The following is a 21,662-nucleotide window of genomic DNA, read 5'->3' as shown; positions in this document are numbered from 1 at the left end:
AGATTCTTTCTCTCCCTCTACCCCTCCCCTTGCTCTCTCTCTCTCAAACAAATAAATAAAAAAAAAAAGATATAGGAATATTCAGGTTATCTATCTCTTCTAGATTGAGCTTTGGTAATTTGTGTCATTCAAGGAATTAATCTGTTTCATCGAGGTTGCTAACTTAGGTGGCATGAAGTTATTCATAATATTCCTTTTTTAAGTCCTTTTTTAGAATGCTCTCTGTTGTCCCTAATATTGGGAATTCTCATCTTCTCTCTTTTTATCTTGGCTAGTTTTGTAAGAAGTTTATCAATTTTATTGATTTTATTTAAAAAACAGATTTGGTCTCACTGATTTTTTTCTGTTGATTTTCTGTCTTCGATTTCACTGACTTCTTTATTATTCCCTTCTTCTGTTTGCTTTTGGTTTATTTTCTCTACTTTTTCTAGTGTCTTTTTTTGAGACTTTTCTCCCTTTTTAATGTAGGTATTTTAGTGATATAAATTTCCCTTTAAGTACTTCTTTAGCCGAATCCCACTGATTTTGATATGCTGTGTTTTTATTTTCACTTAGTACAAACTATTTTTTAATTTCCCTTTTGATTTTTTTCTTCAACCCACAGGCTATTTGTAAGTTACCAGTATATTACAAGTGGTTGTCTCCTGCTGGAATTGTGTATAATGTTTTTCATAGTTATATGTTTATGTTTTTATTTTGTTCTTTTTGGAACTTTGTGAATGTTTTCCAGTTTTCTACATTAAGTATGAATTACTTTTCTAAAAAGAAAATAATTAACATAAAATAATGCTCTACATTTTGCAGTACTTTATGATTTACAAAGAATTTCAATTAATCCTCCAAACTCTGCTTGAGAAACAGATAATCTACATTTCGCAGGTGTTGAAAACTGAGATTGACGGTTTATTTTTTTATTTTTATTTTTTATGTTTTAATTTTTTATCATTGTTTTGAGGGGGGAGGGACAGAGGGAGAGGAAGAGAGAGAATCTTAAGCAGACTCCACTCTGAGGGCAGAGCCCGATGTGGGGCTTGATCCCACAACCCTGAGATCATGACCTGAGCTGAAATCAGGAGTCCAGTGCTTAACCGACTGAGCCACCCATGCACCCCTATTTTAAAGTTTTTTTTAGATTGACAATTTCAATGATTAGCTCAATGCCACACAGCTAGAGTTGGTTAGAATTCAAACCCAGATTTTCTGACTTCCAGTTCATCGTTCTGAAGAAGTTGGAAATCAAGATTTGAAAAGTAAATTGGAATTTATCTTGCAGGTTGCTGGAAAAAAATCACCGAGGGTCTTTGAAGCAGTGAGTGACTTGAGACAATGATTTCAGTGTAGTTTTAATCTGAATCTCTGATTACTAGTGAGGTTGAACATCTTTTCATGTTTGTTGCCTGTTTCCCATTTCTTCTTCCCTCAAATTGTTATTCATGTCCTGGATAAATAGATAATTTTTCTGTTGGGATTGGTTGGTATTTTACTTATTAATTTAAATGATGAGAAAAGGTTCCCGATTCTGATACTTTATTGGTTGGAAATATCTTCTCCCTTGGGGCACATGGGTGGCTCAGTCAGTTAAGTGTCTGCCTTCTGCTGAGGTCATGATCCCCGAGTCCTGGGACCGAGTCCCATGTTGGGCTCCCTGCTCAGTGGGAAGTCTGCTTCTCCCTCTGACCCTCCCCCCTCTCATTCTCTCTCTTTCATTCTCTCTCTCAAATAAATAAAATCTTTAAAAATATATATCTTCTCCCAGTTTCTTGCTTATCTGCCTTTTCTTTATTTTAAAATTTTGATCATCAGGGAAATGTGTACTGGAGAGTGGGGGAAACTAATGGGTTTGCCACAAGAAGAGTCTTTAGTTTGCTTTGACCTTGTGTGACTGGGAAGCAGTGGATAGATGAGGATGGGATTTGAAGGCGAATCACATGGTTTGGAGATTCATTTATCAGTCGTTTGCTTATTGATTACATTTATTGGCCACGGTGTGCTAGACCATGTGATAAACAGAGAGTTCCGAATAGATGTTGCCTGATTTTGAGGGACTTTTACTTTGATGGAGAAACAAGATGTGTAAAGGAATGCAAGTAACATAGTATGTGCTCAAGGAACTGTGGCACAAGATCAGCTGTTCATCAAAGGGGAAGGAGGCATTGCTTTTGAGTAAATTGGGAGTCGTTTATAGAAGAACAAGTCTGTAAGTTGAGGAGAGCAAGGACTGTGGGTATTTTTGCTCACCATTTTATTCCCAGCAGTCAGCAGAGTGCCTGACAAATAGTAAGTGCCCAAATATTTGTTTCATGATTGAATGATCTTAGCACGCATGGGCAAAAACCATTTATAGGAACTTAACACAATGTGTTTAGTTCATTACTCCTGCACCACCCCTGGGCAGCTCAGAGAAAGATAGATCCGCATTTCAGACCTTAGCTTGCATTTCCACAGCAAGGGAGCACAGCCTTTTCCAGAAGGACACACGACGTGCTCCCTTACCTTACCGTTGTTAACAGAGCAGTCACCAAGACCTTGGCTTCACTCGGGCAAAGCTGGGTTTGACTCTCCTGTCAGTTACTTACTGGTTATGTGACTTGATTGCCCTCATCTGTGAAACAAGACTCACAGTGGTGTCTACCGTACTGGGGCATTGTAGGACCGAATAAGCATAGCATGTGAAACACTGAGCCCACGGTAGGTTCTGGAAACACTCCCTATGCCTCCGCTCTTGATGTAACACGAAGACAGGTGGGAGGTGTGATTGCCTTTAGATTTGGTGACTGTGTCTGTGGGGTCTAACAGGCATATTCTCCATCTCCTTCCTCACAGGTTCAGAGACATACTGTGTGTTTCAAGACAAGAAGTACAGAGTGGGCGAGAGATGGCATCCGTACCTGGAACCCTATGGGTTGGTTTACTGCGTCAACTGCATCTGCTCAGAGGTACAACGTGACACCCAGTTCGCTCCTTGGCGTGCAGAGGTGCTTCCAGTGCCCAGACGGCTGGGAAGCAGGGGTGGTGAAAGCCTAAGAGAAGATAGGAAGCAGCTTGTCAGGGGAAATAAATGTCTCTGGACTCTTTCCCCTTGTTGCCGTTTGGCTTGATTTTTTGGTGGGATCTCTAAGTCTTTGCTATGGACAGATATTTATGGTCTCCTAGCCAAAGGATACGGGCCATGGTAGGAGAAGGTAGAATAGTCTGATAGTGGGAGTAGGGGAACAGAGCTCAAAGTAATGCGTGGATTACGGACAGAATCGGTTTTGAAGATCATTTTCAAGGCTGGCCTTTAGAGAAGAGATTAGGACAGATCATACAGCGGTTGATCGGGAGAGCATATTTGATGTCTGGGCCAGTAGCGGTTATTAGGATTGAGGCTGCAGAACCTTGGCCTGACCTGGTAACCATTACAGTTCTCTTGGCTTGGCCTTGACTCCTGACCAGACATTCAGAGGGGTGTTTGGACACCTTAAATGCCATCTTTGCAATAGGCAAAGCAGGTACTCTCATCTTCTTTCCGTGGCCTTGACCCAGGACCACAGCTGTGTTCCATCTTTCTGAATAAGCCTCTACTGTCTTATACTAGGCCTGGGCTTTTCAAGCTCTGCTCTGTTGACATTCAGGGACAGATTATTCCTTGTTGGGGGGGCTGTCCTGTATATTGTAGGATGTTTACCAGCATCCCTGGCCTCGACCCACTAGACACCAATAGCACCAATTCCAGTTGTGACAACCGAAAAATGACCCGAGACGTGGTCCAGGTTGCTTGGGGAGCAAAACGACCCCTGGTGGAGAACCATTTGGGTAAGGAGGCCTTGTACCAGGACTTGAGAATGGAGAACTCCGAGCATATGGAAAGAATTTTCAAGACCAGCCTCTCGCTTGAGACCTCGTGGAAGAACTTGTAGTTCTTCCTTAGTGCCTGGGTAGTATAGAAGCAGTCACTTGCCAGCCAGATTCTTTTGCCATTTAAGTAGAAATTGGGCTTTTAGAATTCTAAGCATGCGGAAACCTAACCTTGAGGCAGTAGGAAGTCATGTTAAGAGGCTACTGAGCTCTGGAGTCAAGACAGACCATGTTTCCTACCCTGGCTCTGCCACCTGTAAGCTGTGTTACATTGGACAAGTTACCTGAACTCTCTGAGATCCCTTCAGCTTCTTTTTCTTTAAAATGGGATAATGATACTGTGTATTTCATAGGATTGTGGGAAGGATTAAATTCACTAATAGGTTTCAGTCACCTAAAACTGTGCTCGGTCACAGCCAACATTCAAGAGATGTTAACTGCTGTCAGCGCCCTCATCATCGCTGTCGTTATGGTTATTATTTTTATTCATCTGTTCACTCTAGAACAGAATTCAGTTTAAGGCATTAAGGAGGCATTGGTGTAGGCCTCAGCCAGAAGGAGTGGTTTCTGATGTGCTTTGGTGATTTCACTTCAAGATGATACCACCTGGCTCTGAGGAGTGTGACCCATAAGGAGGCTCTGTGGTGTTTCCAAATGCAACACTCCAAAAACGTATTCTAGAAAGTCCATGAGAAAAGAAAGAGGTTTATGGTAGGGTGATTCAGATTTGGGTAAAAGAAGCCTGCCTCTTTAAATGGCCAGGGCAGGTATTAAGTAGAGCATCTGGGTACTGATTAGCTTCCAAACGTCCTGGTATGACATGATTGTGTCAGATTCTTGACGCAACACATTGGAAATGGACAGCTAGCCCTTGGGGGCTGAGCTTTGCCATCTGCAGGGCAGTGAAAATGTTAATATGACCCCAGTGCCAACAGCTCCTAGTGCTAGGCATCTTCTCTTTCCCCGTCCTCTTTGTTACCCTTTTCCCCACAGGAGCGTGATAGATACAAGTCACCCTTGCTTGGAATGAATTATGGATGGAAATGCTAATGCAAAATTGATTTCCAAAGGCTTCCTTTGATCTAACAATGGTTGAGAGCTGTTGGAGCTAGGGGTCCTGTAACTGTAAGTCGGGCAGGGACCCAGTCACCCCCGCCCAGGCATGCTAGGTAATCAGCTCAATTCCAAAGCTTAGCTGGTTTTCAGAAAGCTTATGACTGAAACAGGAAGTGAGGAGAGAAGGTCCCCCAGCCTGCTGGTCCAAGGCAGAGTTACATGGAATCCAGGACCCATGTGCCAGCGATGTCTCCTTGCCCAGGGGTGGCTAGCTGCTCAGGGGACCCATCGCTCATTATCCCTTCCCTCCCGTGGCATTGGGCAGGTGATCCTGTAATTAGACCAGGCTCCTGTCGATGTGAGCTGGAGCTGGAAATGGTGGAAACACCACAAAGGCAGGCCAGGAGGAGCCTTCCACAGTTGGCGGGAGGCTTTGAAAACCAGAGCAAGAGTGACCCGAGCTTTAGAAAAATATGCCAGTAAGCAATCAACCAACCCAGCAGAGGTGCTAGTGATGAGAAAAGGGAAGAAAATGCTGATTCCATTCAGCTACTTGGGAATGCGTTGTTCACTGTCTGGGTGAATCCCTGCATGACTGTTTGCCAAAGGGGCATGAGCGCAGGTGACCTTTGAGAGACCTTAATTTTTTTTTTCATGGTCGCCTCTTCTCTTCCAGAATGGGAATGTGCTCTGCAGCCGAGTCAGATGTCCAAGCCTCCATTGCCTGTCCCCTGTGCATATCCCTCATCTGTGCTGCCCGCGCTGCCCAGGTAAACCAGATCGCCTCTTTCTTTCCCAGCTGCGGCTCTCCTTCCTCCCACTTCCCCCCAACCCACTCCATCTGCCTAATTCCCCAGAAGGGAAACTTCCAGACAGAAATAACAATAGGACACTTTTAGGCAGCCCACGCTGGCCCCTAAATACTGTTTATAGCCCAAGCGGGGCACATTCTAGGCTCTAATAAGTTATTGGGTACCCAGTAACAGATTTTCATTGGGCTTTTAATCATGTGAAGGTGGATGTCAGTTGGGGGAAGGGAATTGTGGCCCAGAGAGTTTGTGCCATAAACAGCCTCTTCCTGCCATGGGCACCAGGCACGTGTCTTAAGCAATTAGTGCTGGGATTGCATAAATCAAAGGAGCTGAACCAGCGAGGTTTATGACAGTATAAAGCTGCCTGCCCACTGAATTGTCACCTCCTCCAGACTGCACAGTTATTATGTACACATTGTTAAGAGCAAATCTAAGGGGAAGGCGGGCAGAGACTTTTTCACAAGGCTGTTAGGACGTCTACTTTGAGGGTTTGTGGCTAGGGTGTTTGTCTGAGGCAGGGGCTCACTCAGTGACATTTTGTTCACGTCTGGCTGGGGCCTGGCTCCCACACCAGGGGCATACAAGCGTGGAATGATGAAGAGAATGCCTGTGGGCTGGACAGCAGTCCTAGGAAAAGCTAAGTGACTGCCTCAGGATCTAGGCAGTAGAAGCCTCGTAGTCTTGTAAGCTGATCCTGTTTCCCTCTAGAATGGAGGTTCTGGAGTCGGAGTCCATGGGTGGGCTTTATGGGGTCAGTGAACTCTTTAAAATTGTTTTGTTTTTGGTGTAACTATGTATACATGTAAATTCCTTTAGAGAGGATCCATAGCTTTATTGGTATTTGTAAAGGGGTGTACATGACCCTAAAAACATGAAGAACCACTATTCTAGGGCATAGGTGGTGCTTTTTTTAAGTAGTAAGGAAACTTCAGAACTTAGAAGAGAGAAACCAAAAGTGTCCAGGCAGCAATGGTAGGAATGGGGCTAAGAATACGGTTCAGTGAAAATTCAGTTAACATTTCAGTTATAGGAATGGAGGTGTTTAATGGAGAAGAAGCCCCCAAACCATTTTGATCACTACCTTTGTGAACTATACTTTCTTGCATCAGTAAAGACACTCTGGTGAACACCGGGGAGTCTTTCCCAGATGGCAGAAGATCATGTCATGTCACACGTTTATCATTTTGAATATTGGTGATGATAATATATGCTTCAAGGTGTGAGAGACTGACTTGGCGTAAGATCGACCTCAAAGTTGGCTTTTGGAATAAATCCCCAAATGAGGCTTACTATTTTTATATGCATTTCTTTGCTGCTTCTACTTAAATTGGATTACAAAGGAAGGATTTGGTAGATGGGAGAAAAATTTCTGGTTAAAAAGGCCAATCTGGAGATTTTTTTCCACATCTTTTCCCCCGGAAGTCTCCAAAAGTGGTTTAATGCCATAGGAATTTATCTAAACTATGTAGACATCGTTCGTCCCTGGGAAGGAAGTTGAGGCATGACCCAGACATGAAGCACAGCGTAGAAAAGCGTAGAGTGCAATATGGCTATCACCTACCCCAGCTACAGAATAGGAAACAAGTACTGAGAAAAAGGGAAAGTATAAGCCAGCAGTTCCTTTGAGTGAAAAAGAAAGTGATAAAGGAATTGAGATCATAAATAGCAGAAAAGAGAAAATTGTCTTTAAGACTTAAAAAGCCCATTTTATGGAGTATAGAAATAAGCTGTTAATTTTCTTTTCCTTCTTGTCCTTGCAGGTCACTTCCTTGTGAGTTCATTTTCCTTCTTGTTAACTATGACCTTTACCAGTTCTTTCTGTGAGCAGTGGTACCAAAGTTCCCTACTCCTTATATGCAAAAATGTCTTTATTCTGTCCTCATCCTTGAGTGATAATTTGGCTGGGCATAAAATTATAGGTGCATGCTTGTTTTCCCTTAGCACTTAGAAGAAACTAACAAATAGTCTGTGGACTTCCTCCGTTTGTGGATAAGAAATCTACTGTTTGATTATAGTTCTTTTGTAGGTAACTTGTTTTCTCCTTCTTCTAGCTTTTAAGATTTCCTCTTTTTCTTTGGTGCACACGATAAAGTGTATCGATGTGTGATTTATTTTCATTTAGCCTGCCCAGTACATGATTTTTTTCAGCCAAAGGACTCAAATTTTTCTTCAGTTTTACTCATTGTTTTTCTGAAAATTACATCTTACCCTTCTTTTTTCTTCATTCTCAAAGTTGCCTTTGGCATATGTTTTTGCAGATCACTTAATTTATCTTCTGTCTCCCTGTTTTTTTTTAAAGATCGGTTTATTTTAGAAAGGGGGGGGAGCATGGCAGGGAGGGGCAGAGGGAGAAGAGAAACTTAAGCAGACTCCGTGCTGAGCGTGGAGCTTGATACGGGGCTTGATCTCATGACCCTGAGATCATGACCTGAGCTGAAACCAAGCATCAGATGCTTAAGTGGCTGCACCACGCAGGTGCCCCTATCCTCCGTGTCTCTTAATGCCTCCTTTATTTTTTCCATCTTGGTACACTCCCTGTAATGATATATTACTTCAGTTCTGTCCTCCAATTCATGAATTCTTTCTCGTGCCTCCTATTTAGGTCATCTGTTTGTTCTTTCATTTTCAATAACTGTATTTCCTCCCAAGTTTTTGGATTACATTTTAAAGTATCTACATATCGCTGTTTTATAAGCTTGTGTTTCTTGGGATCTTATTATTTTCTTTATTTCTTTAAGGTATTGAAGTATTTATTTAGAGTCCATTTTAGACTGTTTCAATGTCTATATATTTTTCAGGTGTGAATTCTCACTTTTACTGGTTTCTTGACAGCTTTTCTTGGTTCTGAGTTTTCCCTTGTTTTCTAAAATCTTTGTTTAAAAGCTCATTGTGTGTAGGGGGGTTTCTCTTGCATATGCCCTTCCTTCCTGGGGAAAATGTTGTTCCAGGCCATGTAGGTCACTTCACTCTTAACCGGGTCATATACTAGTGTCTCAGCTTGGGCTCCCTCATGTCTGGATGGTCGATTTCTACCTCTGTTTTCTTGTACGGTGCTAGTCCCTGATAATGATCTTGGACTGGGACCTCAGCTGCAGCTGCCTACCTTGGGCAAGCAGTCCGTTTGAGGGCGGGAACCACCTCAGGTGGGCAGAGCTATGCCAGCCCCTGTTTACGTGTGAGGAGTGTGGCCCTAGTCACCACCTTTACATGAGAAGCCACTCAGAGGCCATAGTTCTTGCCTGGCTGTCTGCATCCAGTCCCAGGCGCCAGTGGTGGACCATATATGGCTTTTGGCCCCCATTTATCGCTATACTTTTCCTTCTGTGTTTTATTCCCCAAGGAGTCTCCTTTTGCTTCTGAGCCTGATTTTGGCAGTTCTAAAGTATTTATTTATTTACTCACTCACCCATGTGTTTATTTATATCTTTTTTATATAACTGAGTTTTCCATTTCATCCCTCACTCGTTGGTGGGAAAAGAGCACGGAGTTCTCACATGTGCTCCCCCTGCCATATTGAACTGGAATGCAGACCAGCTATTCTTTCTGTTGAAGAGAAAACAAGAGTAAACAGGTTTAAACCTTCAACTGTAGCAGAGAAGAATGGAGTTTGGTAAAAGGATGAACTTTGGGACACAGTGGCTGTTCAGTCCTAGTATCAAGGACTAAAGAGAATTTTAGTCTCCGTACGGCATATTTCTGTAAGTAAAAACGTACCCTCCCATCTGAGATAGAGTTGTCACAGTTCTGCTCTGAGACCGGGCAATGGCTGTGATGACGCCTCTGTATTCCTTCCACCCCAGTGGTTATTAGGCATGAGGAAACTCATGCCTTCAGGGCCACCGGAATGTTTGGTCAAAGGAAGGGGCTCTGATTTTCTGTCTTAACCCAATGGAAGGCACCATGATGAAAATGTCCTCATTTAAAAATAGGAGATTTATAGCCAAGACGATGAGCGGCTTCTGTATCAAAAAGAAAAAACAAACAAGGAAGCCATATACCCAAGGTGTGGGCTCTAGATACTTTCCTATAGCAGTGTTGACTTCAGGGAGCATTCACGTGGATAGAGATTGATTCAGTGAGAGGATCCTGTGGGACATGCCATTGGCGGAGACAGAGGAGCCATGACCCCCCATTTACTTCTGTGTTTCCCCTGTTTCTTGCTCTCTAAACTCCCCACCCCGGAAACTTCCAAAGTTTCCACTCGTATTGGAGGTGGTCTCCTGCAACTCCTGCTGAACCGTGGCAATCAAAATTTGCAGACTGCTTTTCCAGAATTACCAGAGAGAAATCCATACTGATTCCCATTAAGAGAAAATGAAAATTTATTCATCAGTACTTCCTCAAGTGTCCATGGCAGAGGTCACATCTCGGTCCCATATGACAGGGTGCTCTACAGAGCCCAAAGAGGCTGGTGCTACGTGGAGGTTAGAACATTCTTAATGGCAAAGTCAAGACTGCACAGAAGTCAGAAGGGTCACTAAATCCATCCCAGTCTATGAGCAGGACTCTCTATAGTTGTGATAATGGGAGATTTATAGGAATGAAATTCCGTATCTTCTCTTTTGGGGAAGTGGAGTGGTAAAGAGGGGAGGAGAAGACTCATAGTGACCAGGAGCCTAAATCATGATGTTACCTAAGATTTTTTTTTAAGTAGGCTCCACACCCAGCATGGAACCCAACATGGGGCTCAAACTCATGACCTTGAGATCAAGACCTGAGCTGAAATCAAGAGTCGGATGCTCAGCCGACCGAGCCAACTAGGTGCCCCTACCTAAGATTTTTTTAATGGCCATTCTTAATGAATTTGCTACTCAGAATTCACAAATTTGTGTTCCCTTGGGGGGTATTCTGGCATTCTTGGATCATTAAAGAGCTATTATAAAATTGCCAAAATATCTGATTTGATCTCTTACCAGCAACCCAATCTACAGCATTTCCTTTTGGCTAGGTGTGAACAAATTTAGTTCTATGAAATGGTCTTAAGGGATAGTGATTGTGTGGTTTTGCCAAGAGGCACCCCTCACCACAGTCTTTTAAATTCAAGGGAGATTAAAGAAATGACCTCTCCAGTGAGGCACCCTAGTCTGTGTGTTCCTGTAAGGAGAAGCTAGAAGTTCAATGCCATTTGTCTCTTGACAGTAATTGGGTTGTGAGCTAGCTGGCATATACACACATTTCTGCTCTAATACGATATATGCATTTCTTCATTTTAAAGAAATTTTTTGTAAGTTTTTATTAAAATTCCAGTTAGTTAACACACGGTGTAATATTAGTTTCAGGTGTAGAATTTAGCAGTTCAACACTTCCATACAACACCCAATGGTCATCACAAGTGCTCTCCTTCATCCTCACCACCTGTTTCACCCATCCCCCCACCCACCTCCCCTCTGGTGACCACCAGTTTGTTCCCTAGAGTTAAGAGTCTGTTTCTTGGTCTTCCTCTCTTCCCTTCCCTGCCATGTTTGTTTTGTTTCTTAAATTCCACATATGAGTGAAATCATATGGTATTTGTCTTTCTCTGACTAACTTATTTTGCTTAGCATAATATTCTCTAGCTCCATCCACATTGTTGCAAATGGAAAGATTTCATTTTTTTTATGGCCGAGTAAAATCTCCCATCCCTTCTTTATCCATCCATCAGTTGATGGCCATTTGGGCTCTTTCTATAGTTCAGCTATTGTTGATAGTGCGGCTATAAACATCAGGGTGCATGTATCCCTTCAGATCTGTATTTTTGCATCCTTTGGGTAAATACCTAGTAGTGCAATTGCTGGATGATAGGGTAGTTCTATTTTTAGCTTTTTGAGGAACCTTCATACTGTTTTCCAGAGTGGCTGCGATATATTCATTTCTGAAAATCCTCATATTCTGCAAAATTATACACTGAAAAATAACAAGGCTTAAGGAACAAACAAGATTGGAGAACATAACTGGAAACTTAACATAATTTTGTAACCAGAGGACTAACAAAAGAACTATACTAATAAAGGGGCATTTGGGTGACTGAGTCAGTTAAGCATCTGCCTTCAGCTCAGGTCATGGTCCCAAGGTCCTGGGATGGAGTCCTGAGTCAGGCTCCCTGCTCAGCGGGGAGCCTGCTTCTCCCTCTGCCCCAACCCCCCACTCGTGCTCTCTCTCACTCTGCACTCTCTCTCTAAAATAAATAATAAATAAAATCTTTTTAAAAAAGAACTATACTAATAAAGGACTAGCCTGATTTAAAAAGGCACCTTAGATTTCTAATAAATAAAAGAAAATTACAGTAAGTATAGACTTCACCTTTTAAAATAGTGACACTAGCTTGAGGGAAGAGGGACTAGGGAAGGGTTGAAGCTGCTGAGTTGTAGAGACAAGAGGAAAATGCCCAGAGATCAGAGAGAATCGTGTTATAAGCACTTACAAGGCAGAGCATATATGGCCAAACCGAGCCAAGAAGGAGAATGTGGGCTGAATGGGAATTGGAGAGACTACTGTATTTTTTCATGGTTTGCTGATTTCAGCTGTGTTCACATACTTGGCCTTCAGCTGCTGTCCCACAATGGTGCAATGTATTAATGTGCTAGGAAAACTCATGCAAGAACCAATGCAGTTTCTAATTTATGCCAATAGCATTCTCTTTTCTACCACTTGTATCCAAACTAGTTAGCATTACACGAATCTATACCACAGTGGAAATAGCCTCTGTAAGATGAGGTAGATTTACGGCATTTAGCCTTTGACAATTTCCAGTGACAGTTGCTGGTCACTCGATCACTCTGATTCTGTTGTTTGGTCTTTAATCGCTGACCTGTGTGCATGTTGTGTTCCCATTCCTGTTCTATGACTCTGTGGCCATGTCTGTGACTTCCACTGTTACAACAGCCAAGTAAACAGGCCTGTTTTGCTCCCTCTGGTGTTTTTTTTTTTTTAAAGCAAAAGTTCAAGGGGGGATTTCTTTAATTTCTATTATGGTAAAGTACATATAACCTAACATTTCTGATTTTAGAGTGTATGCCTCCGTGGCATTAAGAACATTCACAATGTTGTGCAACCATCACCACTAATGTAGTTCCTGAAATTTTTCACCACCCCAAAAGGAAACCCTGTGCCCATTAAACCATCAGTATTCCCCCCTCCCTCCACCAGCCCCCGGTTACCACTAATCTGCTTTCTGTTTCTCTGGATCTGCCCTCTTCTGGACGTTTCACGTAAATGGAATCACACGGTATGTGGCCTTTTGCATTTGGCTTCTTTCACTCAGCATAATGTTTTCAAGATTTATTCATGGTGTAGCACGTTATCTGTACTTCATCCTTTTTCGGGGCTACATAATGTTCCAGTGTATGGATCTGCCACAGTTTGTTTATTCATTCAGTAGCTCAGGAACATTTGGGTTGTTTCCACCTTTTGGCTGTTGTGAATAACACTGCTGTGAACATTCCTCCACAGGTTTTTCTGTGGCACGTGTTTTCAGTTATTTAGGGTATATACCCAGGAGTGGGATTTCTGAGTCGTGTGGAAATTATGCGTGAAACTGACCGAGGAATCTCGTCCAGATTTTAGAGCCACCCCATCTTCTTTTGGTTCATCTCTTTGAGTAACTGCTGATGGCCATCCTTATGGCTGCTGAGTGCTGCTCTTGCCATCATCTGTGTCTGATCGCCATTGCTCTCTCTTCTCTCTCTCTTTTTTAAAGATTTTATTTATTTGAGAGAGAGTACGAGCAGGGGAAGGGGCAGAAGGAGAAGGAGAAGCAGGCTCCTTGCTGTGCGGGGAGCCCCACTCAGGGCTTGATCCCAGGACCCTGGGATCACGACCTGAGCCCAAGGCAGACGCTTAACTAACTGAGCCACCCAGGCGCCCTTCTCTCTTTTGTTCTTTTCTGAATTTTCTATTCACCTCCCCCTTTGATTTTATTGAAAAAGGTCAATTCCTTTTAAACAGTAAAGTAACAGCCAACTGTGATACTCTTTTTCCTTTACCAAGACTATGATAATGATAGTATGCAGGGTGATCAGTAGGGGCCCATTTCCTTGCCTGCAAAAGACTGATGTGTTTTCAAAAAACTCTTTCTGGCTCCAGAGCTATCCAAAACCCTGAGGATTCTAGAATATTAGTCTCCAGATAGCAGGAGTTCTTACTTTATTATTATTATTAGTATTCTTACACCGATTGTTGAGAGGCATCCACAGAGATACTCACTGTTGATCACTAGCCCCTCCATGTCTACACTCTCTCTCCTACATCTTAGACCCTTTCACTGTCTTCCACACTTCATTTCTATTCTTTTCCTCATACACTTGGTCCTTGAACACTGTACAGAGGAAACACTGGGGTACCTGAGTGGCTCAGTCAGTTAAGGCCCCGACTCTTGATTACGGTTCAGGTCACGATCAGAGGGTTGTGAGAGTGAGCCCTGCGTTGGGCTCTGCGCTCAGTGCAGAGTCTGCTTGTCCATCTCCCTCTGCTCCTCCCCCCCCATTCCCACTCTCTCTCTCTCTCTCAAATAAATAAATAAATAGAAAAAGAATGTGATTTCCTGTTAGCATGTTAGAAGCTCTTATGTCATGTAAGAACAAGACTTTTAGGAAAACTTCGCCTTTGCTTCATGGTAGAATAGAACCCATCTATTTTTTTCAATGGACATTGAGCAAAGCTGGCTCCACAGAAAGGTTAAGAAGGTGGCCCTTCATCAAGGGATACAGAGAAGCCCCATTTGTCCAAATAAATCTTTCATTTGTTTTCTATATTTAAGAAACCTCCACCATTGGGGCACCTGGGTGGCTTAGTTGGTGAAGCATCTGCCTTCGGCTCAGGTCATGATCCCAGGGTCCTGGGATTGAGTCCCGCATCGGGCTCCCTGCTCAGCAGGGAATCTGTTTCTCCCCCTCCTTCCTGTTCATGCTCTCTCTCCCTATCTCTGTCTCTCTCAGATAAATAAAATATTTTTAAAAAAGAAACCTGCACCATTACAGTCATTCTTCCAGGTTAAAGCAGTGTTTTCCAAAGTTTGTTGCAAGGAACACAATTTTATGGGATAATAATAGCGTTTACTAAGAAAAACATCGATAGAGGCAGATAAATGAGAGTTTCTGGGCAAATAAACTTTCTGGATTAGAGAACGTTAAACAGGTTGCTTTTAATGCAGGACTTCTCTGAGCCTTTAATATGTTAATATACATTAGGAGTCTATAACCTCATTCAGCTGGTTTTTTTGTAAGGCACTTTGAAGGATTAGTGTTTTTTATTTTTTTTTAATTAATTTATTTATTAGAGAGTGAGCGAGAGAGAGAGAAACAGCATGAAGGGGAGAGGGTCAGAGGGAGAAGCAGGCTCCCCGCTGAGCTGGGAGCCTGATGTGGGACTCGATCCCAGGACTCCGGGATCATGACCTGAGCTGAAGGCAGTCGCTTAACCAACTGAGCCACCCAGGCGCCCCAAGGATTAGTGTTTTTTAGTATATGTTTTAAGAAGTCTTGGATTGGGACACCTGTCTCTCTATCTCTCATGAATAAATAAATAAAATCTTAATAAAAAAAAAAGAAGTCTTGGATTATGCCATTCAGTTTCCAGAAGGTATTTATATTATAGCAATAAATTATTAGTATAAGGAGTATCTTAGGTTGGAGAAGTTCATTAAGGGTATCAGGCCCCTTGAGAACAAGACCCCAAACTAGTGTCACTCAAACTTTTGTGTGCCAAAGGACCACCTTGGGAGATTTGATAAAATGCAGACTCCCAGGCCTTACACTAAAAATTCTGATTCAGTTGAGCTGCAGTGGGTATTCTGCGCTTTAAACAAGCACCTCAGTTCGTTCTGAGGCAGTTGGACTGGGGACTGCACTTGGGTCCCAGGGAAGATCTTGATAAAGGAGGTCAAGAGCACTGCCGGGCAAGATCTTATAGGAAAGGACCCTGTGCATATGCACAGGGCCTGGGGCAACACAACAACATGGTTTCTCTGATAATGGGGAGTGTAAGTACCCCAGAAACGTACTTTGCCTACGTGACACTTTCCCAGGACCAACCCTAAAGTTACTTGTGCATACTGTTCTGTCTGGCCAGGCCCCCTGCTTTCCCAGAGCTCCCACCTAAAGCCTTCCTCTTCTGCCACCTTCCACATTCAGTGCCCCTGGCTGTCCTGTCCAGAGAGAAGGACCCTCCGTGGGGAGCTCCCCCGCTGCCCCGCCCATTGTCCATGACTTGTTGTTGGCAAGAAATGAATGGCATTTCTCGGAATTAGCCCAGGAATTTCTGCTGATAAACAAATGAAACTCTCAAAGGGAAAAGCAATCAACATAGTTTGAAATAAAATCAGTGTTTTCAAGCTTAGTCTGTTTTCAACTTTGTTTGAAATCAGAGTCACATCTAGGGTAGTTTAAGGAAAGGCTTAGGAAAATGCCCTTTAGTGAGCGCTCTTCCTGGTGGCTGGGCTGACTCGTACATAAACCGGGGCCTGCTTTCTGAGTAAGCAGAGCAGGTGATTATTATCTCGATTTCCCATCACCTGTGGTTCCAAGACCTGTCCAGCCAGCAGGGCAACAGCCTCTGCCTCTCCTTCCCCATTTCCCTGCCAAGTTGCCTGACACCTAAAATGCTATCATTATTACAGCTTCATCGTCTTTATTTTTTAAAAAAAATATTTATTTTAGAGAGAGAGAGAGAAGGGGGAGAGGCAGAGGGAGAGAGAGAGAGAGAGAGAATTTTAAGCAGGCTGCACGCCCAGTGCGGAGCCGGAAGCGGGGTTCGATCTCACGACTCCGAGATCATGACCTGAGCTGAAATCAAGAGTCAGACGCTTAATGGGCTGAATCACCCAGGTGCCCCATTTCATCTTCTTAATTCAGCTTTGATTCCTGTTTATCTGTCTTTGAAAGTGGTGACTTAACTGTTACTAACCTTTTCAATTTCATCTGCACAGAGGATCTAGAGAGCAGAATTTGATGGTAGAGAGTGGGCGTGGGTGGGGGGGGGAGATCCCAAGGCCACTAGCCTAGGTGCCCAGAGGAGTTTTGGGGTGTGGAGGTTGAAGGGGGAGGCTGGAGAGTCAGGCTCTCTGTTTTCCACGGCGCTGCAGGGCGCCCAGCCTCTCAGTAATATCAAGGATAAGTTCTTTATTTGTGGCAGAGGACACAGTAGTTGCTAGCATGAGTTGCCAGCTCTCACGTTGTTCACTTTGGGGTTGCTAATTTAAAACCAATATGTTCTAGAAGTAACCAAGTATCCTTGCTATCTGCTGCCTAGAGCCAAAGAGTTTCACTCCAGGGTTTTGGATGCAAAATAACTATAACCCCAAAGGTTTTACCAGATTATTTGCAGCCACTAAGATAAATAACAGTCTTTATTAAGATGATTTTCATCTGAGTTTTGTATCTAGAGTTTTACACCATCAGCTATTCCCTAAAAGTGATTTTAGAAACTGGCAGACTTAGGGTGTCAGTTACTGAAATCCGTTCCAAAATCCACCTCCTCACAGGACTCCATTTTTGGCCATCAAAATAGGCTATTGTATAAATGTCTTGATGTGTTATCTCTTGTCTTTGCCACACATACGCTAAGACCCAGAGAGTGGGAGGTGGTTCAGCAGTGGATATGTGGCTGCTGAAACCGTTGTTTGTTTTTTTAGGGTTGTACTCCCTGGATGGGAGAGAAGCTGTGAAGTATATGTACTGTGTCTTTAAAGAAAGGGATAAAATATTAAGTTGTGGGCAGGACAGGGAGGAAGAAGGGTGGTTGGATTTTTTTTTTTTTTAATTGGAGAGAAAGGGTAAGACATCAAACTTGGGAGTAGAGGTTACTTTTAAAACATCAAGATAAGGTAAGTGTCCCTGCAAGCTTGATTTTTCTTTCCTTTAGCAAATTCCTGCAGCTTTGATTTTTTTTTTTTTTCACAATTGCAAGATCATGCCCTCAGGGATCTAAGGCCAAATCAGAGTCCACACTCACCATCACACCTTTTGTATGGTGTATTCCTTTATGATTCTAATAGCACAGAAATGGGGATTGAGAGGGAGGGGCAGGGAAATCTGCCTTGCTTTCTTCCTTGCTTTTTCTTTGCTTCCCTTTCTCTCTCTTCCCTGCCTCTCTCCCTCCCTCCCTTCTTTCCTTTCTTCTTTCTTAATGTCTTTTTATTTAAAAAAATTTTATTGTAGGCTGGGTGACTCAGTCAGGTAAGCGACCAGCTCCTGATTTTGTCTTGGTTGGTTGACCCTGAGGTCATGATCTCAGGGTCCTGGGATTGAGTCCTGTGTTGGGGTGTTGGGGTCTGCCTCTGCCCCCTCCCCCCACTCATGGTCTCTCTCTCTCTCTCAGATCTCTCGCTCTCAAATAAATAAATCTTAAAAAAAATTTTATTGTAGTAAACCATACATGACAATGTACCATTTTAACCACGTCTTTAAGATTTATTTATTTTTGAGAGAGAGAGAGAGAGAGGATGAGTGGCGGGAGGGGGCAGGGGCAGATAGAGAGGGAGAATATCAAGCAGACTCCCCCCCACCACCCCCCAGCAGAGAACCGGATATGGGGCTCGATCTCAGGACCCTGAGATCATGACCTGAGCTGAAATCCAGAGTTGGACGCTTAACCGAATGAGCCACCCAGGTGACCCTACCATTTTAACCACTTTTAAGTGTATAGTTTTGTGGCCTTATGTACATTTATGTTGTTATGCAACCATCACCCCCATCCATCTCAGGGATGTTTCCGTCTTCCCGGAGTGAAACTCTGTCCCGCATGAAACAAATCTGCATTCCCCCCCTCCCTCAGCCCCTGGCAACTATCATTCTCCTCTCTGTCTCTGTGAATTCAACGGCACCAGGTACCTCCTGTAAGTGGACTCACACAGTATATTTCCTCCTGGGACTGTCACCTTTCCCTTAGGGCAGTGTCTTCAAGGTCCATCCATGCTGGCGGTGTGTCTCCTTTTCCAAATGGGGAAGTAGGCCGAGAAGAAATTTCGGAAGGGGCTGGTGGTACAGAGGAGTAGCTGAAGTCGGGAGGCAACCGAGAAGCATCTAGCAAATGTCAACTTTCAGAGTACTTTTCCTCAGCTGAGGAAGACTCCAGAGACCGCGGAGTCTTAAGCAATGAGAGCCATGACAAGGGGGAACTGGTGATAATGACTGCGTGAAGGCCTGGGGTTTTGAAAGACAGACATAGTCCTTATTAACGTTTCCTAGGGAACTTCAGACCGTGTTATCTGTTAGCAGCTGAGGACCGGCAGGTTTGGTCATCTTTTAGAGAAATCCATAGGGGTAGAACCGTGTCCCTGTTTCTCTTTATTTGGAGAAGTGCCTTTCCAAAAGCACCTCCTCTGAGATTGCTCTCTGAGGGAAATCACATCTGGAGCCATTTGGTGTGGTTTTATTGGAAAGATTATTAAAGGATCAGAGTATCAAACCTGAGAGGCAGTGTTGGAGGAAAAGGGTAATTACTGAGCCCCATGAAAGAAAGACTGAAGGGATTTCAACAATCTTCTGAAACAGAAATGGGTCTTCCTAGAGGATGGTGATCAGCTTTCTCCTTCCACCTCCAAAGGTGGGGAGTGGGCAGAAATGGGCTTTAGCATAGGAAAGTTATGTACCAGGAAGCACAGTTGACCATGGAACAATGAACTTGAGCAGGGGCGAGGGGGGCTGATGCCCCACAGTTGAAAATCTGTGTATAACTTTCAACTCCCCCCACCCCGCAACTGAACTACAAAGGGCCTACTATTGAGCGGAAGCCTTACTGAGAACATGAACAGTCAATTGATACGTATTTGTGTTACGTGTATTATATACTGTATTCTTGCAATACAGGAAGCTAGAGAAAAGAAAATGTGTATTAAGAAAATCATAAGAGGGGTGCCTGGGTGGCTCAGTTGGTTAAGCGTCCAACTCTTGGTCTCATTTCAGGCCTTGATCTCAGGGTTGTGAGTTCAAGCCCCACGTTGGGCTCCATGCTGGAGCCTACTTAAAAAAATCACAAGGAAGAGAAAATACATGTATGGTGCTGTACCGTATTTACTGGAGAAATATCTGCATGTAAGTGGACCTCATAGTTCAAACCAGTGTTGTTCAAAGGCCAACTCTATTTCTAGGCATGGATAAGGGGAGCAGAAGTCTTTTTTTTAAGACTTTATTTATTCGAGAGAGAGCATGAACCAGAGAGTGAGAGCATGAGCAGGGGGGAGGGTCAGAGGGAGAAGCAGACTCCCTGCTGAGCAGGGAGCTCGACTCTGGGCTTGATCTCAGGACGCCAGGATCATGACCTGAGCCAAAGGCAGACGCCTAACCAACTGAGCCACCCAGGCACCCCAGCATAATGTATTTTTACACAACACTACATTTTCATTTGTTTTGGGATGATTATGATTGGAGACAAATGGTGACCCAAAAACCTTTAAATGTTACAGTTAAGCATAGGATTGTGTTTATGCATATGGTTGTTTGGGACCTGTGATTTTTCTTTAATTGTTTACATTATTTTGATCTCCTTGGTGTTTGGTTTGGTTTCCTTTGGTCCGGTCTGGTCTTTTTCTTTTTCTTCCCCCACCCCAACAAAGCAGATCAGTACCAAAGCCTGGACAAAGGGTGTGTCCTCTGTCCTCCGGGTATGCCCTTGGAATTAATCAGAAGGCATTTGGGGGCATTTGGGATGTTGTCCTCTGAACCACATAGTGCAGGGGTATGAGGACATCTAGATGAAGCCATGTGGCTTCAGGTCTGTGTCACTGACCAGAGGGCCCATTTGGCTTTCAGAATCAAGACCACATTTGGGAAGGAGGGAGAGCTTTGGTTCTGTGGGGATCCACATTCCCTCCCCCCACCCCATGAGGCTGTATTGTGGAAGGCACAGGGCCAGAAAGGAGATGGGGTCTTACCCCGCTTTTCCCCCAATTCACTGTGGAACATGCACAGAGCTGGCTGGCCTCTTGGTGCCTGTTTTCTCAACTTGTAAAATAAGAGTGATAATTCCTCCCTTCCACTAAGGTTCGCATTGACAGTTGATGTGGGAAATTGCTTTGTAAAGTATAAAGAGGTGTATATATAAGCAAGGCGGTAACAGGCAGGGAAAAGAAGGAATTTGAACCCCAAGTCCCGAGATTGCATCATGAATAGGGAATGGGGGCAAAGCCTGAAACCCAGGCATTTTGGTATGTGTTCTCATAGATCCCAGTGACAGCAGCCCCATAAACAGGCACTGACCATATGTCTCCAGCCTTAGGGAAAAGTTGTGGGGGGGTCTAAAGGAAACAGGTGAGAGGTTTAGTGAGTGTCAGGCAGAAGGCGTAAAATAAATGGCATCACCTCTGCCTTTTTTTTTTTTTTTTAAGATTTTTTTATTTATTTGAGAGAGAGCTCAGGGCGGTGGGGGGAGGGCAGAGGGAGAGGCAGAGAATCCTCAAGCCCCAACGCGGGGCTTGATCCCAGGACCCCGGGGTCACAACCGGAACTGAAATCCAGAGTCGGCCGCTTAACAGACTGAGCCACCCAGGCGCCCCTCTGCCTTTCCTTTCTATTTCCTTCTGATTCGATTTTTGGAGGTGCCCCGAGTGAGCGTGCGGCTCAGTAATGCTGATGTTCCCAAAGCAGAGTGAGTACTTAGCAGGGACATGAGGTCATGCCCAGACTGCCTTGGGAGACAAGGTAACAATCTCTGGGCTGCCGTGAAAGCTTGACTAGGTGTCTTTCTTTTTTTTTTTTTTCTTTTGGCTAGGCGTGCCCCTGCCCCTGCCCCCTGCCTCCAGTCATAAAAAACGATCAGGATTCTCCGCTCTGTACTGTTGAGTACTGATTAGGCTGCCGTAATTCCTGTTAGCAGGCCAGGAGTGCTCTAGTCCCTACTGTCTTATGAATTGGTGCATGACCCTATTGCAGGGGACCTCTCAGACCACCAGGATCAGGGAAGAGAGCTATTGGCACAGTGTCGCTTCCCAACCCAGGAGGATCAGCACCTCCCCACCCTTCTCCCAGGGCTTTGGAAATCTTGGAG

General features: G+C 43.9%; 1 protein-coding gene across 10 annotated transcripts in view; it reads left to right on the top strand.

Annotated features, from left to right (window-relative positions):
• CHRDL1 (chordin like 1) overlaps nt 1–21,662 on the top strand; it is a 113,002-nt gene that overhangs the window by 27,057 nt on the left and 64,283 nt on the right. For all 10 annotated transcript variants that reach the window (XM_035007281.1, XM_035007246.1, XM_035007265.1 and 7 more), the window contains 2 exons: nt 2,824–2,936; nt 5,570–5,663. In XM_035007281.1, the coding sequence (XP_034863172.1) occupies nt 2,824–2,936; nt 5,570–5,663 (207 nt within the window). The remainder of the gene's footprint in view (nt 1–2,823; nt 2,937–5,569; nt 5,664–21,662) is intronic.

This window comes from Mirounga leonina, unplaced genomic scaffold, assembly GCF_011800145.1.
Source record: "Mirounga leonina isolate KUSES-001 unplaced genomic scaffold, KU_Mleo_1.0 Mir_101664, whole genome shotgun sequence".
Classification (NCBI taxonomy): domain Eukaryota; kingdom Metazoa; phylum Chordata; class Mammalia; order Carnivora; family Phocidae; genus Mirounga; species Mirounga leonina.
This window is presented reverse-complemented; position numbering and strand designations above follow the sequence as displayed.